Raw genomic sequence first — 15,533 nt, 5'->3', positions numbered from 1 at the left:
GGGCAGCTTCTAGGCCAGGGTAGAAGCCTCTGTAGACACTTTTAGCAAAGGATCTAGCACCACCCACGCCCACACCCTTCTCATGGACTGCCCGGTCAGCCACCCCTCCCCCAGCCCCCCCCCCCCCGCATTAGGAACCATTGGTCTGAATTCTTCCTGCTGTTGGGCCCCAACCACCCTACTCGACTACTTCAAGAAGACCTCTGAGCCATTGTTCATTGCAACTATCATTTATTAAAAAATATATGTCTCCTTGGAAGGAACACTGGTAAACCAACTATTATCATGCTTACTTCGAATCTTTGCTTTTCTTCCCTGGGAGGGAGGATTGAGCACTGTCCACTGCTGTCAGTTACCATCAGAGAATCAACACTTCCCGCTCACCCCCCCTCGCGAGAGTCACAATCATCTGTCACTTTATCCCTCTTTGCCTTCAATCCAGTGTACTGCCCAAGAGAAAGCTGCTGCCTTTTCTTTCTTCTAACTCTGGGCCCCACGAGTCACAGTTAGCCTCATTATGCTGGTAGGATACCTGTGAACAGAGTTCCTGAATGTGGCTGGTAGTGCTTTAAAGTGTCAACCCTGCATCACCTGCGATGGTCCTAACCCAGTTGAGGGCCAAGCAATTCTATGTTCTCCCCTGCGTCATCCCTCCAGTGTGGAGGTGAGGGAGGCACGTTGGCTTCAAAGGAGCATAGTGGGGTGGGGTAGGGCCTGGACCACACCTGCTGCCTGCACTGGCTGCGGGAGGGAAACTACCTGGACCAGTCACTGCCATCAGACTCTGGGAAAAAAGCAACAAGATTTCACAGCTCACCAGTAAGCGAGTCTTAGCTCTACAGCTCAAATTTACAGCGTTAAAGTCTACTTTCTTCTTGAAGAAACAGTAAGCTACCAGCTGTTGGTGAGGGGGCTGGGGTAGGGCAAATGGAGCAGTTGCAAAAGAAAAGAATCCAAATCCAACTCACTACACGGCTGGCCAAGCCTGGTGCTCTTCCACTGTCCCAGCACCGAGCCAGAAGGCAAGCACCTCCCTATGCCTGTCAGTGGCCCCGTGAAGGAACCCCTAGCTAAGTCCAGCATGGTAACTCCGAGCCCCAGCTTGTACTCTCTGCCCTCACCAGCCCCTGCTTTCCCTCTGTTGACTGGATGGCCAGGCCTAAGTTACCGCTGTATCCCAGGCCTGGCTCCTTCAGAACCTCACAAGCCTTTAGAACACTGGCAAATAGGATTCTACGCATTCACTTAAATAGTAAAAGTAAAATCTGGAATAATGAAAAGGCTGACACAGTAGCACAACATGGTTTTGGTTTAACAGCAGCTTAAAAATGAACAAAAAGGAAACCTCTCATGCAGACACATCAGGCGGCATAAAACAATAGGCAATTTCATCCGGAGCATCATTAGCCATTCATTCTCTCTTTCTGCACAGGAACGACTGCCCTGCAGGGGCAGCAACTGCTTTAGTCACGTCTCCAATCTCCAGCTCCCAGCCAAAGCCCCTTCTCTTATGCTGTAGGTTGGCCCCACCTGGAGCAAGCCTTAGCTCTGAAGAGAATGACCAAATTCGAGTGCTTTGGTATAGCACTTACTACTGTTGTCAACCCCTTCCCAACCAGGTGGAACAAAAGATGTCATCTGATTGGAATATGAAAATTAAAGCATTTCTCTAATAACATAGTACCGTTGATGGACGTCTCCATAGATTTTCTAGTCCCAATGTATGTGAATATATATATATATATTATAGAAGAGTGTATAATATATATATATAATAATTTCTATATATTTTATATAAATTACATATATATATCTATATATAAATAAGATCCTTTCTGTAGCCGTTACGTTGCACCGTTCAGAGCTGCAAGCCGCAGTACAGGGTAGGAATGCCCGGGAGCGCCTCCTCACGTGGGCTGTTTCGCTCACTTCACAAGCTGTGCAGTTGTCCAGAGTCTGTCTTTCCATCAGTCCTCCTCTCTTCTCTTCGCTTCTGCTGGGTGTTTATGAGAACAACAACTCTGATGGATTTGCACCTGTGCTAGCGCGTGGGAAAGGTCCATGCAGGAATGGGCACGGTCACGTGATGAGTGAGATGGCATCATCCCGAAAGAGAAACCAAAACAAAACAACATTTTTTAAAAAAGAACAGGACTAGAAAACTCAATTTTTGACATATCTAAAAAGGGGGACAAGAACAGTAGTCATTTGTTCTCCCCGTGGGGACAGGAATGAAGAGGAAGGAGGGAAGAGGGGCTTCATTTCTTCTGTTCACAAGAGAATGCTTGGAGGGGATTCTTCAGAGTTTTTCAGGGGATGGGACCCAAATGTAGTGCCCAGACTGGTCCTCAATGATTTGTTTGATTTTGTTATAAATCTCTTCCAGTGAGTCACCCTGTACAATGGCTGGAGTGAAGAGAGAACAAAATAAAATTACCACTGTGGTCCACAATAGTGACCCCAAGCCCCGGCCGTCCTGCCTCTAGTAACGACCCTCCTGTGATGTCCCCAGGGTATGGTGGATGCTCACAGAAGCATAGGGTTGGGCTTCTTGAGTTCTCTGCCTACGGTTCCGAGCAGAAGTCTATAGCTGGCTAGGTGCCCAGAGCCCAGGGCTGGACATCACTGGCAGAGTCAGTGAGCCTAGCAATGCATGGGCAGTGTGTTAATGGGAAAGATGCTTACTGAGTGCCCAGTGCGTGCCAGACACGGAAGCTCCCATTGCTTTAGCTGTGGGCTGGCAGCCTAAAATTCTAAAGCCAGTTTCACTCCAAGATTTGGAAAATCCCAGTAACCCAGGGGAAGAGCAGAAAGTCACAATTTCTGGCAAGAGGCAGAGCTCCTAGAGGCCATCACATCTGCTGTGTCAGAGGTCAGCCCAGCAAACAAGGACATACAGATGGATGACAAAAGATTCCAAAGACCCATGGTATGTGAATACGTTCTGAATTCTTTACTTGGCTAACCCAATGTTATGAGTTTGAATTTACTCACTACCAGCCTGCTCACGTCCATCTAGTGCTGTACTTTAAAGGGAACCCCCCCTTTAGAACCGACCTTCATAAAGTACACACATGAAGACTGACGGACAACTTAAACACCACACTAAGAAACCACCAACGAACATTTACCAACAAAGGAACCAGCAAAGGCCATGCCTGGGAGTGGCTTGTGCTGGAACCTGGCTAACCTGTGACTGGCGAGAAGGCTGCCTGCCTGGGGAAAGGTCTGGGCTCGGTGACTGCAAAGCTCCCTGGGCATTTTAGCCCTGTCTAAGTCTCCCTGAGCTCGCATCTGGCCTGCCCAGAGGACTCCGGATCCTTACCTGTAAAGTATTCTCCAAATTCTTGCTCCAGTTTCATGGCTTTATCAAAGATCTTATTTGCTTGTTCGTATGTCTGCCGTCGGTTCATTTCCCTGCCAAAGACACAGAAGCAATCCATTTCCAAGGGAGATCCTATGTCTTAATGAACACAACAAAATGTTCTAGGTTTCCTGAAATGCTGCTAAACAGCCACCTTAAAGTAGACCATGGCTAACTCTCTCCTCAAAACCTCCATGCCTAAAAGCCCAACTAGGAAGGAGGAAGATGCCTAGGCCCCTACAATGGGAGGACAGCAGGTACTCAAGAGTTGGTTTCAGCCTTTCTCTGGGTGCTAACCCTGCCCAGCAAATCAATTTTCTTCCCTCTCCGGGGCCAGCTGAGGCCCGTGGATACTTACATAAGTGCTTCAATGGACTTGGGCTTGATGAAAATGGCAATGGGATAAAGTTGTGCTTGCTGCAGTCTCTTTATGGCGTTGCCGGAGACATCTAAGATGCAGTGCTTGCCCTGAAAAAGCAGACCCGCATCAGCTCATCGAGTCCCTGGCTGCAGGTCCCCAAGAAATCCAGCAGCCTGGGAAGACCCCAGGCCCGTACATCCTCGAGGCCCCCAAAAGTTCCTGGAAGTTTCTTGTTTCTGTGACGGTTCCTTATGACTGTTAAAAAGATCTGGTTGAGGCTCAGAGGTTAAGAGGACTGGCTGCTCAATCCCCAGTACCCACATGGCAGTGAACAACTGTCTGTAACTCCGATTCCAGGGGATACAACGCTCAAATACCATCATACATACAGGAAAAATACCAAAGCACATGAAATAAAAATAAGTATTTTTTTAAAGTACTACCTTACAGATTAGTGAAGCTCTTTGCTATGTCTATGAGGGCCTTCCCTCAAGGGTAGCCAGGCCACTTCCTCTTTGCTTACCCTCTCTGCAACTGCCCGCACAGACTGGATGCTGGTCCCATAGAGATTATCATTGAACTGGCCCGCCTCAATGAACTTGTTGTCCTGAATATCCTTCTCCATTTGTTCCCGGGAAACCACAAAGTGGTAATCCTGTCCATCTACCTCGTTATCACGCCGAGGCCGGGTGGTATCTGAAGGAAGGACAAAGAAGGAAGGAAATGTTGTGTGCTCCAAAGGCAATGATCTGGGCTATTAAAAGCCAACTTCATCCTTTCTCACTAGGCTAGAACACACGGCTACTCCAATATTTTTCAGATGAATGAGTAAAACACTCGGAAAGATTTTGTCTGGCCTATTTATTCTTCCAAACTCCAGATATTATACACAGGGTCCTTGAGGGTAATATGGACCAAAAAGGTGGGGCTCCCTGAGCAATGGCCTGGTAAAGGATGCAATACTTGGCATTTAAGAAGCCCAAGAAACAGCCGAGCGGTGGTGATGCACACCTTTAATCCTAGCACTTGGGAGGCAGAGGCTGGCGGATTTCTGAGTTCAAGGCCAACCTGGTCTACAGAGTGAGTTCCAGGACACCCAGGGCTACAGAGAAACCCTGTCTCAAAAAAAACCCAAAACACAAACAAACAAACAAACAAAAAACCAAGAAATGCTTCCTCAAACCACTTTGTTTAATTCCTAGCACAAGGAAACAAAAACCAAAACAATGATGGGTTTGTAAAATCAACCCTGACCATCACCACCCAAAGTTTAACTTCACAGCATGAGGCAAACAGCCAAGTTGGATGCCAAACTTACCAATACCACTTACTCTGGGGTTATCCATTGCTACCTACTCTCTTCCAGGAGGTCCCACATGGCCCTGATCCTAGACACTTTTGAAAAAGTAGCACTTCCAAGAGTAGCAAACCTGACTCATCTGAGTCTGCCTGGGCTCTTACGTGGCACACAGGATCCAAATTTATGCGGGAACTCAGAGATGAGGTCATCGTTGACTCGGTCCTTCATTGGGCCCAAGATGATCACAGGCCTGGCATAGTGAACTGGGGAAGGAGAGGACAAGACAGTGAACAGAGCTCCCACAAGACAACCTGCCCCACCTCCGTGGACAGAGGCTCGGTGGCCACCACTCAGACAAGGTGAAGCAACTATGGTTACTCTCTGGCTTTTAATTAAAGACTTCAAAGAGCCTTTAAATTTGACAATGTAAAGTCTCGGGCAAGTCTGAAATCAGAAGCCTTTCCATTTCCAACAGATTCGGGAGCAAGTTTCACACAGACCCTAGCTACTAAGCAAGGTTCTTGCAAAGCAGATGCCCAGGGGAGAATACAGGTCCTTTGCCTGGGCAGCAACAACCCCCTCTGCTGAAAAAGGCCTTGCCCTGCTTTCCTCTGAAATCCACCCACCCTTTGGAAGGCATCCTAGCAGTGGGCAAAATTATCACAAGAGGTGTGTGCAGCATGACATCCATCCAGTGATGCTAGGGATGAGCCAGGGGCTGGATGTGCCTCCTCCTCCTTCCCTGCTCCCCAAGCTATCCTCTTTACTAAGCCCCATGACCGGGAGACTAGCACAAAGGCAAGACTCTCAGAAGGGGGCTTACTTTCTTGTCGTGTCACTGGCTCATATGACAAAATAGCATCCTCTTGTCCTTCTGCAAAAAGGGAAACACGTCAGCACTTTATGATCTGATGACTGTGTACAGCATTCACCACACCCCACGCCCACCACAAAACAGGCTCACTTTCTGTTGGCAAGAAGGCTAAGGAGCCATTCAGCAGCCTTGGGCTGGGCTGTTTTCATTCAGTGAAATATTGCCCAATTATGGGGCTAGGCCCATAAGTCGAGTCTCCACCAAACCACCCCAAGCTCTAGGGAGTTACTTGTTATAGGTAATAGTTATATTCAATAGCCCCCTTGTTCTGAGAAGAATCAAGAGAAGCTCCAGCTGGTTGAAACACACCTGCAGAGTCACTTTACCTGAGTCCAGACCCTTAGGCCCAACTTCCAAAACTATAGCCTAATGATGCCCCTTTAAAGGTCCATTTATTTACCTACATCACATCTCTAAGAAGCATCCAGGAAACTGGTGCATGCCTGAGCTAAAGTCCCAGCATCCTTTAAGAGCAATACTGAGCCTCATCTCTGCTCATGGGTAAACCCCCATGTGACCTGGCAATGATGAGGCCTTCCTAAAAAAAGTCCCCAAGACACTTGGTGTTGGGTTCCTATGGTTCCCAAATGAGCTGACAGCAGTCCTAGGGAAGGCAGCAAGAGCTGCATGGAGCCACAGGATACTTGCTACAGGGATGCTCCTGAACATGAGACTCAAAGACCAGTGTTCCCAGAGCGTGTGAGATTTGAACTATGGCTTCAATGCTGTAGTCATAGGAGTTCCCAAGGCATTTGGGACAATTCCTTTCCTGACTATGTAACCCAGCCAGAAGGTAAGGTGGTCCTAGGAGCCCAGAAAGGCAGATGGAAGGCAGAAGCCATTTTACTTGTGGTCTCTGAGCAAATCTGTCCAGCTGATAGTCTTAGCAGCCTAGAAGCCCATGTCAGGGACCTGATCAGTGGCAGTTTATCCTTCCCAGCACCCCAGAGATGGTTTCAAGCTAGGTCCTAGCTAGAGCTATAGGGCTTATTCTCTCCCTCTAATCTCCAAATTCCAGCCCACAAGGTGAATGAGCTGGCCACAGCATCTCCAGGGGCTCAAAGTATACATGGCTAAAAGGAGCAGCAGCCTCTGCGTGGTGATGGCAGTGGTGGACACTGGAATGGTGATGGCAGGGAGACATGGGAAGCTACAGGACACAGGGGCATGACACACACTTACTGGAACTGCTTTCGCTGTCACTGGTGTTGGATGTCACTCCCTCTGCAAGCCAACAAAAAAGAGACTCCAATTCAGAACACACCACTGAGAGGTCACATGCAGCACAAACTCAAATGCGCCAGGAGTGAGACAGCGAGCGGCCAACCAAGTCAGGCCACAGGAGGGCCTACCATATCCAGGCCACCAACTGGGAAGCACAGCTCCAATCCTGATGTTCTGGCCACCTCCTCCATGTCCCCAGAGCCCACTCAGTTTGCCAAGTCCCTCCATAGGCACTAGAAGCCTTATTTCCTTTCATAGCGTTTTCTTCATCTGAATCAAGCCAGCTGATTTGGATGGTTTCCAAATCCTGCCTCAGAACTCATATCCTAAGGCTAATGGGCAGGAAGGAAATGGATAAGGACAGTCAAAGAGAAAAGCTCAGGCATGCGCTGCTCACGCATTCCCTCCCAAGACAGAGCCACCAAAGGTACAGAATTGTGTGACACTCTCCAACGTAGAGGCCCATCACTGGATGGATGTAACAGTCACCAGGAACACTACTGTGAACTTTGATTCGACCCACAGCCCTCCTTCTAGCAATGCTCAGGAGAACTTGGCTTCAGCAGTGAGGGCAATGCACCTCGATCCACAAGACACATGTCAAATCCACAGAAACAACAAGCTAGGAAGACTATCTGGAAGACAGGCTACCCCTCCCATCACAGACACTTGGGACCTGCCTAGCTCAGAGTGTGGGTGGAGAAAGCTCAAGCCAAGAGCTGCATTCACAGGAGGCACAGACATGGCAGCCCTCTCAAAGGACAACAGGCAAATGGAAATGAGACACAGACACACCGAACTATGGAGAGATGCTGCTCGTTTGAGCCAGGACCATAATATGCTGTGCACACCTCCCCAAGGACTTGCTGGGTTGCCTATCACACGTGGCTAGCCCCTGAGTTCCTCCTAAGGACAGGTCCTATGTCTTCCACCTTTATCCTTGATTGAGGGACAATTTATGTGGACAGAGACCATCTGGAAGGCTGGACTCTGGACTGGCAGTGAGCAGAGATGGCTGCTAAGGAACCTTCACCTAGCTCCTCCAGCATGGAGATGTCAGTCAGAGCTTCTCTGGGATAAAACAATATCACTCAGTGGCATAGCTAGCCCCGGACAGCTGGCCTTGTGGTGATACCTCAACTCCTGAGAGCACTCAGATGTGGAGTTGGTTCACCCCATCCCTGGTTAGAAGACCTGGTAAAGCTGTGGCCCCCAAGCTCAACTCGTCGGCACAGGGTTGCTTGGGAGAAGACCCAATGAGCAGGCTCCACGGTCTCCAGGAAGCGCTACATGAGCTGAGCACTCACCCTGACCATGCATTTCCAGCCAAGCCACTTCTAGGGGGCCGCTAAGCTCCTACCCTATCACCCAGAGGTGTAGAAAGAATGCAGATAGGAATGAGGAATGCTAGAGATTTGTTAGAACACCAGTGACCTTTTGGAGCCACGGATTTCCTCCTGCCACGGGAAAGGGTCTCACAAACACTCCCCTCCCTCACCCTTCCCTTTAAACCATGTCCCCTACATCCCCACCCCCACCCCATGAGATCCATTCATGCCACAAATACAGTTAATGGTGTGTAAGTTTGACTTACTCAGGTTCTTTGCTCCATAATAATCGTCACTTAACCCAGGGAAGTCCTGATTTCACAGACAACAGGGACAGAAAGGGTCAGGGGAGGGGAGGGAGGGGAGGAAAGGAGAAAACCAGGGAAAAGAGAGAAAACAGAGAGAAACAACGAAGGGAAGGAAGAATACAGAGGCAGTTGAGCATTAGTGATAGGAGTATCCAATGAAGACTTAGAACTACAGTGAGGTGAAGACATCTGCTGAAGAAAGAATAGCCCAGGTCAGGTAAGATGTCTGGCGTTGTGCTAGTCAGCTTGTGGCCAGAAGGCCTTGGAGTAGACAGGCTTTCTGAGGTAGTCGACAGCCCACATACATGACAGGCAACACTTCAAGGCTTAAAAGTACCTTCTTTGACTAAAGGTGTAATTGTGGAGGCCATGTCTCTGCTTTGCCCCTGCAACACATCTCCCATTGGTGCATGAAAGAGACATGTCTATATGCCAAGTATACAGACAGAATTATCATCACCCTGGGAGCTTTCCCCCATACTATACCTTAGTCTGTCCAAGCCCTTCATAGAAAACTTCTCTGTGGTATCGTGTACAGAGCTTCCCTAAGCTTTGTTTCTGGAGAGCAGGTACCAGAAAGTTGCAACCCTACTGGCCAATGGGCACCCCTAACTGGCTAGGTCAGTAAATAGTGACATGTCCCAGGCTGGGCTCCTTGGGGGGCTTCAGGGCTAATCTAATAAACTGTGGCAGCATTATCTCAGATCTTTGTCTTAGGCTCCCATTGCTCACAAGACCAATCAACCTCCTCTTTCCCCTATCACTGAGCAAGCCTTGGACAGTAAGCCCCGGTCTTCATCTTTTTGAAGATACCGCGCATTCTGTCAGAGTTATCCCAGGTGGTCACAACTTACATATAGCATGATCATAAACCAGCTGAGCCTACTAGCAGCCATTTCTACCCAAACTAGTCATTCTCCTGTCAAACCCCATGGCCCTGGATGACAAAATTGCTCCATGAAAGATGGAGGAGTGATTGGTAAATGAGACATTTACAGTTTACAATTTCACAATGACATGAATGAGAACCTAGTGTACAAACCTGACCTGGTGTTTAAGATTACTGTCAGAGTAACTTGTTTCTGAGGCATGTGGTAGAGTAAGGGGATTTAGTAGGATTGAATTGGTTCCTAATGCAGCCCAGTGTTGTAGCCTGTTCTACCAAATCAGCTTTGTGTTTCTCAATAAATCTTTATTTAGATAATGCTGAGCAACACTGTGTCCACATCAACTCATAGAAGCAGGAAGGTTTTCTTGTGATAACTGGCTCTGCAGGTGCCCTGACATAATAGGAAGCCTGCTTAGACACACATGAGCATTCCAGAAGCAGCCACAACTTTTGGGATCTGAGGAGGGACAGGCTCTTCTCTTAACATTCATGAATGAAATTAAGGGAAAGAAAATACAAGAGGTGAGAACCAAGAGAGCAACACATAGTCCCTTGAACTTGTTCTCTTGACAAACCATTTTCTAATGCTGACACTAGCTGAAAACCACTCCTGATCACGGGAGCACAGCTCTGTCTCCCACTTCCAACCTAGGTGCCTGGGATATCCTCAGAGCGTCTAAGTGAGGAGCTGGACAAATAAGCCCCAACACGTCCCTGTGCAAGTCAAGTTCTATCCTGACTACATAAAAGGGGAGGAGCAACTAAGGACAAGAAGGTAGGGCTGCACATGGTCTGCTCGCTCTCTGGACTCTGCTGCTACTTACGTTCCTGTATGCTGTTCTCCTGGGCCATGTTTTCTTTGCTCTTGTAAAATGGAAACTTTCGAGAGAGGCGAAAACTCTTTTTACGTTTCGTTTTGATCGACTGTGAAAGAACATGAAGATGGAAGGGAGGGAAGGACAAAAGGAGAAAAAAACAACAACAATGGATTTTAAAGCATGCAAGAAAAACTAAAATGGAGACAATGATGAGCTAAATAAAAGACCAGCTTTCACAAATGGAGTCTATGAGATTAAATGAAAGTTGATGTTAAGAGGAAAATTATGTTTAACAGGAAAATGTAGAGATGTTAGATGCTCTACTGAGTCCAGCATCACTCGCTGACCTTCCTACAGAGTAAAGGTCATTGTTGCCTCCTAGACACAGCCCTAAGGTGCCACTGATACAGTCATCTACTCCATGCCTCTCTTCCCTCTACTGCTCCTCAAGTTCTTTGGCCTTGGCTGCAAAGCTTATAAACGAAACTGTGTGTTGGTCACATCCCCGTGTCCCATGCTGTCTGAAGGCAAGCGGCTGCTCTGGGGATGGCCTTCTTGGCAAGATGGTATGGGAACAACAGGTTCTGATCAGGGTGTCCACAGCTCTGGCAGGCTCTGCTGCCAGAAGACAACCACGAGTGGTTTCATCTTCCCCACCAAGTCAGCCAGCTCCACCCCTTCCGGAGCCAGTCACCCAATAGCACCCAACTGTGGGCTTTCAGGGCTCCTGCAGCTTGCTAAAAAAGCAGGCAATTTCCTAGCAGGACAGAGCCAGCCCTTGAATAGCAGACAGCCTTTCATGCTTCCCAGTTCTCCTGTATTTCAACCCAAACTCCAAGCCTCTCTCTCACCCTTCTTTACATTCTGGCTGACTGCCTTGGGAGGGTGGGGGTCCCCACTTACCCGATTAGACTCAATCATCCCTGTCCTGGCATGGAACTTCACAGTTTTCAATCGAGCTCGCTCTTTCTTTTCCACCCTGTTTGGGAGTCAAGAAGTCTAGTTACTGCCAGCACAAAGTCTCAGCAATGGGCTGTGGCAGGCACAACAACCACACTGGCTCATTCAGTGAGTACCATGTCTCAAGTACTGACATATCCCAAAAGGCCTAACCAGGCATACACAGGGCTCTCAAGTAACTCACAGTATGACAGGCAAGCAAAGACAAAGTGTGCTGTGCTGGAGCACTACTGAGTCCTAGCACTCTGGACGCAGAGGCAGTAAGACTGCAGCAAGTTTAAGGCCAGTCTAGGCTACAAAGATTTCCAGTCTAGCCTGTGCTACAGAGTGAGACATTGTCTCATAAAACAAATAAAGCAACCAGAGGGTGGGTGGGAAGCAAAAGAGGGGGGAGGGAGGGTGAGAAAAGGAGGGGTAGGGAGGAAGAGGGAGAGGAAGACAAAGAGAGACAGAGACAGAATGAGAACAAGAAGCCAGGAGAAGCCATGCTTAAAACCCCTGACAGCTCACCTCTTTTTACTAGGGATCACACCGATCTGTTCACTCTCTCCATGAGGAGTCACCAGCCTTGCTTGCCACCACTCATCATCAGAGGCGTTAATGACGTGCAGAATGTCACCATAAGAGAAACTGAGTCCCTGGCTTGGTAGACAGCTGTCACGAGTCCGATCATAATCAAACAGGGCCCTGAAACAGACGTAAAAAGTGAAGATAGGTCATCCTACTCCTGAATTCTAGGAGACTGGCAGCCAGATAGGCTATTGAAAGCGAGCCAACCTAATAACACAGCCCACAGGAAGAGACTGTGTAAGACGGCACCTCATTTCAGGCCCCGATATGTGTGTATGTGTGTGTGTAGACATGTGTGTTCTTCCACAAATCCCATCTCTTCCGAGCTTCTAGCCACACAATAGCAGCCCAATGTAGGACCTGTTCCACTGCCTAGGCCCCACCCTAAAATGCAGTGGGATATGAGAGAGAGGAGATTTGGAAGCAAATGTAAAATGCAGGTCCAAAGTTCAGGTCCTAGTGAAGCTAGGCTACCATGTACCATCAGGGAACAAGCCTAAATAAATCTAACCATCTCATCCCTTTGTAACTAAGTGTGTGGAGTCAGCACAAATAGGAGACTTCGGTAACATGTTATTTATGCATATGTATGTGTGTTAAAGGGTATGTCATATGTATGCTGATCTTCTGGCCATAGTGGCCGGAAGAGGACGTAGGATCTCCTGCAGCTGCAGAAACAGGTGATTGTGAGCTGCCCACCTTGGATACTGAAAACCAAACTCAGCTCCTCTGGAAGAGCAGCTAATGCTCTCAACTGCTGGGCTCCCTCTCCACACACCTCACCCCCCCTCCTGTTTTGACAGGGTCTGACTATGTAGCTCTGCCTGTCATGGAACTCACTCTGTAGACCAGGCTGGCCTCGAACTCACAGGGATTGACTTCCTCTGCCTCCCCAGTGCTGGGATTAAAGGCGTGTACCTCCATGTCTGGTTCTCTCATTCTTCTTTAACAGCACACACGGGCCGGGAGACCCAGCACCCAATGCTAAGACTTTACTTTCATCCCTGTTGTCTCTCTTAGCAGGAAGCTACAAGTCCAAAATACCATAGCTCCATGTGTACAAGCCCAGATGAAAGATAGGGTATAGAAACAAAACCCTCTTGAGAATGGTGTCAAGACAACTTGACGATGAAAATATCCAAGCTCTAACAAAAAAATCCTTTAATTCACAAAGCATGCACTCCTAGCAATAAGGGCAGGAGCAGAGGCCAGCAGATAAAACATTTGGTCTACAAAGTCTTTTCCAAACTCTATGTAACAGGAGCAATGCATTTGAAATGAATTGATCTCATGCAACCAAACACAAAGCAGGCATCTGTCAGCTGTTCTACAAAGACCAACAAGCTTGAGCAACAGAATTCTAACTGATGACTAATACACAATGGCATTAGGAGTTCCAAAACTGAAGTGGAAGAACAGAATTTGTATTAAGCACACATTAATTTGGAAGTTTGGAGCGGGAAACAGAAAGATGCCAAAATGAATGAAGAATTGTGTGTAGTAGCACAGGCTAGTAGTTAAAGCACCAGAGAGGCTAAGGCAGAAGGATCATGAATGTGACATACATGGTATGATGGTTCGAATGAGAATGACCCCTCCCCCCCAGTAGGCTCATACATTGTAATGCTTGGTCCACTTGAAAGAACTGTTTGGGAAGGATTAGGAGGTGTGGCCTTGCAGGAGGAGGTATGTCACTGGGGGCGGGCTTTAAGGTTTGCCATTCTCAGCTCTCTGCCTGCTGCTTGATGATCAGTTATAAGCTTCTGGCTACTGCTCCAGCACCATGCCTCCCTCCTGCTGCCATGCTCCCCCACCACAATCAAATGCTTTCTTTTATTAGTTGCCTCAGTCATGGTGTTTTGTCACAGTAATAAAAAAGTAACTAAGACAACTAGTAAGCTCCTATCTCAAAAACTGAAAATAAAACTAAAGCCAAACAAAAGAACTACAGTAGATTATATATGTGTGTGTGTGTGTGTATACATATATGTGTGTATGTGAGTGTATATATATATATATATGAATGAATGTCAAGTTGACTGGGTAGAAACATAAAGTGTGTTTTAGCACCTAAAGAATTGGGCTTGACCTTTGGTGACAACAACAGCAAGCAGGGGATATAGGGAGAGTTAATACAAATGAGTTTTCTAGGTGCCAAGAATCCAATAATTTGTCATTTTAAAACATCTGAAAGTTTGCCTAAAACCTATATGGCATCTACTTCTGAGATAAGTTCAGGCGCCGCACAGCACTCAGTGCACACAGAGCCAAGCCAGCAAGCCAGCCACATTAGGACTGTACTGCTCACTTGGTTTTGTAAGCACAGCATGTGCTCCCTTTACAATTTCTAAAACTGTAAGTCGATTAACGGAGAGATTGAGAAACAGCTCCACTAAATACAGGCTTGAGCCTTTTACTTCAGGAGAGGCTTGAAGTTCCCTGGCAAACCAAGTCAAAAGGTTATATAACTGCAAACTCCCATTAAAAAGCAGCACCTGTTCCATTTGGCTTTTGTTTGACAGCTTTATGAATGATTGGACAAGGCTAGAGCAAAGAAAGGGATGGACAATCCTTGTAAGCTATGACTGTTAAGGACATACAAAGATGATATCTCAGTGTTGAGTTCTGAATTAATGCATGCAGTAATGAACTAAAGCGACGAATTGAGACTTCCCCTCTCCATCAACCAGGGCTGCCAATAGGAAGAGAAACCAGCAGACCACTGGGGCCTCAAAGTTCACTCTGTCTAAAAGAGAAAATTTCTTAGACATTCTTGAAGTTTCTTTCTAGCTCTAGCTGGGCTCTTTCCTTCAACAATTCCTTCCTTTGTCCTGATTTTGATCTGTTTTTAAAACCTATGATATGGGTTTTTCTCTAAATCTACTCCCCTTTTCGTGCAGAAATTCCAACATGCTAAGAACTAGAAGATATCCTCCAAATGAAGGTCAACCTAGAAGGCCATCATTCAGCACCGTATGGTAGGCGACCACCAGACCAAAGCATTCATAATTCCAATTCCAGGGGACTTGATCTTAACTTCTGATCTCCACAGATACCAGGCATATACATGTGCATATACATACCTACAGGGAAAACACTCATACACATAAGTTTTAACAATCTAAACAGTGAACCTCTAACATGGTTGCTGGAAGAGAGGGGGTCATTTTCTTCACTGATCCACTACTCAGACCCCAGTAAAGAACTCCATTCATGCTCATGCAAACAGCCATAATTAACCTCAGTGGGTCACACACAAAAGGAACAAGAAAGAGTAATGGGAGTGAAAAGGGCCAAAATTCATGCTCCCCTCCACACACACCCATGAGATTGTAAAAAAAAAAAAAAAAAACAAACCACAAGAAAAAATTGTGGCCTTCTATCAATAATGACAGTTGGCCAAGCAGCCTAGAGTCCTTTTATTCTAAGCACCTCCTTCCTCTAAGCCTCTCACAGTTCCTCCCTTTCCACTTTAACCTAAGGGAATTAAGGTAGATACTAGCTCTTTTAAAGCTACTCTGAATCAGTGTCCCAGAA

The 15,533-nt window shown here is 47.2% G+C and overlaps 1 protein-coding gene across 10 annotated transcripts in view; it reads right to left on the bottom strand.

The window, feature by feature from the left end:
- Nucleotides 1–214: 214 nt before the first annotated feature.
- Nucleotides 215–15,533, bottom strand: part of Dlg3 (discs large MAGUK scaffold protein 3) — a 51,000-nt gene continuing 35,681 nt past the window's right edge. For 5 of the 10 annotated variants that reach the window (XM_006528124.4, XM_006528123.3, NM_001177779.1 and 2 more), the window contains 10 exons: nt 11,937–12,113; nt 11,370–11,445; nt 10,473–10,572; nt 7,082–7,123; nt 5,849–5,899; nt 5,187–5,288; nt 4,249–4,421; nt 3,723–3,832; nt 3,326–3,417; nt 215–2,406 (listed from right to left, as the gene is read on the bottom strand). In XM_006528124.4, the coding sequence (XP_006528187.1) occupies nt 2,300–2,406; nt 3,326–3,417; nt 3,723–3,832; nt 4,249–4,421; nt 5,187–5,288; nt 5,849–5,899; nt 7,082–7,123; nt 10,473–10,572; nt 11,370–11,445; nt 11,937–12,113 (1,030 nt within the window). In that variant the 3' untranslated portion in view covers nt 215–2,299. Of the gene's footprint in view, nt 2,407–3,325; nt 3,418–3,722; nt 3,833–4,248; nt 4,422–5,186; nt 5,289–5,848; nt 5,900–7,081; nt 7,124–8,717; nt 8,764–10,472; nt 10,573–11,369; nt 11,446–11,936; nt 12,114–15,533 lie in introns of all 10 variants that reach the window. The other 5 variants (XM_030251380.1, NM_016747.4, NM_001177778.2 and 2 more) reach the window with 3 other exon arrangements.

Source organism: Mus musculus, chromosome X, assembly GCF_000001635.26.
Source record: "Mus musculus strain C57BL/6J chromosome X, GRCm38.p6 C57BL/6J".
NCBI lineage: Eukaryota > Metazoa > Chordata > Mammalia > Rodentia > Muridae > Mus > Mus musculus.
The sequence above is the reverse complement of the archived record's forward strand: the minus strand, read 5'-3'. Positions and strand labels throughout refer to the sequence as shown.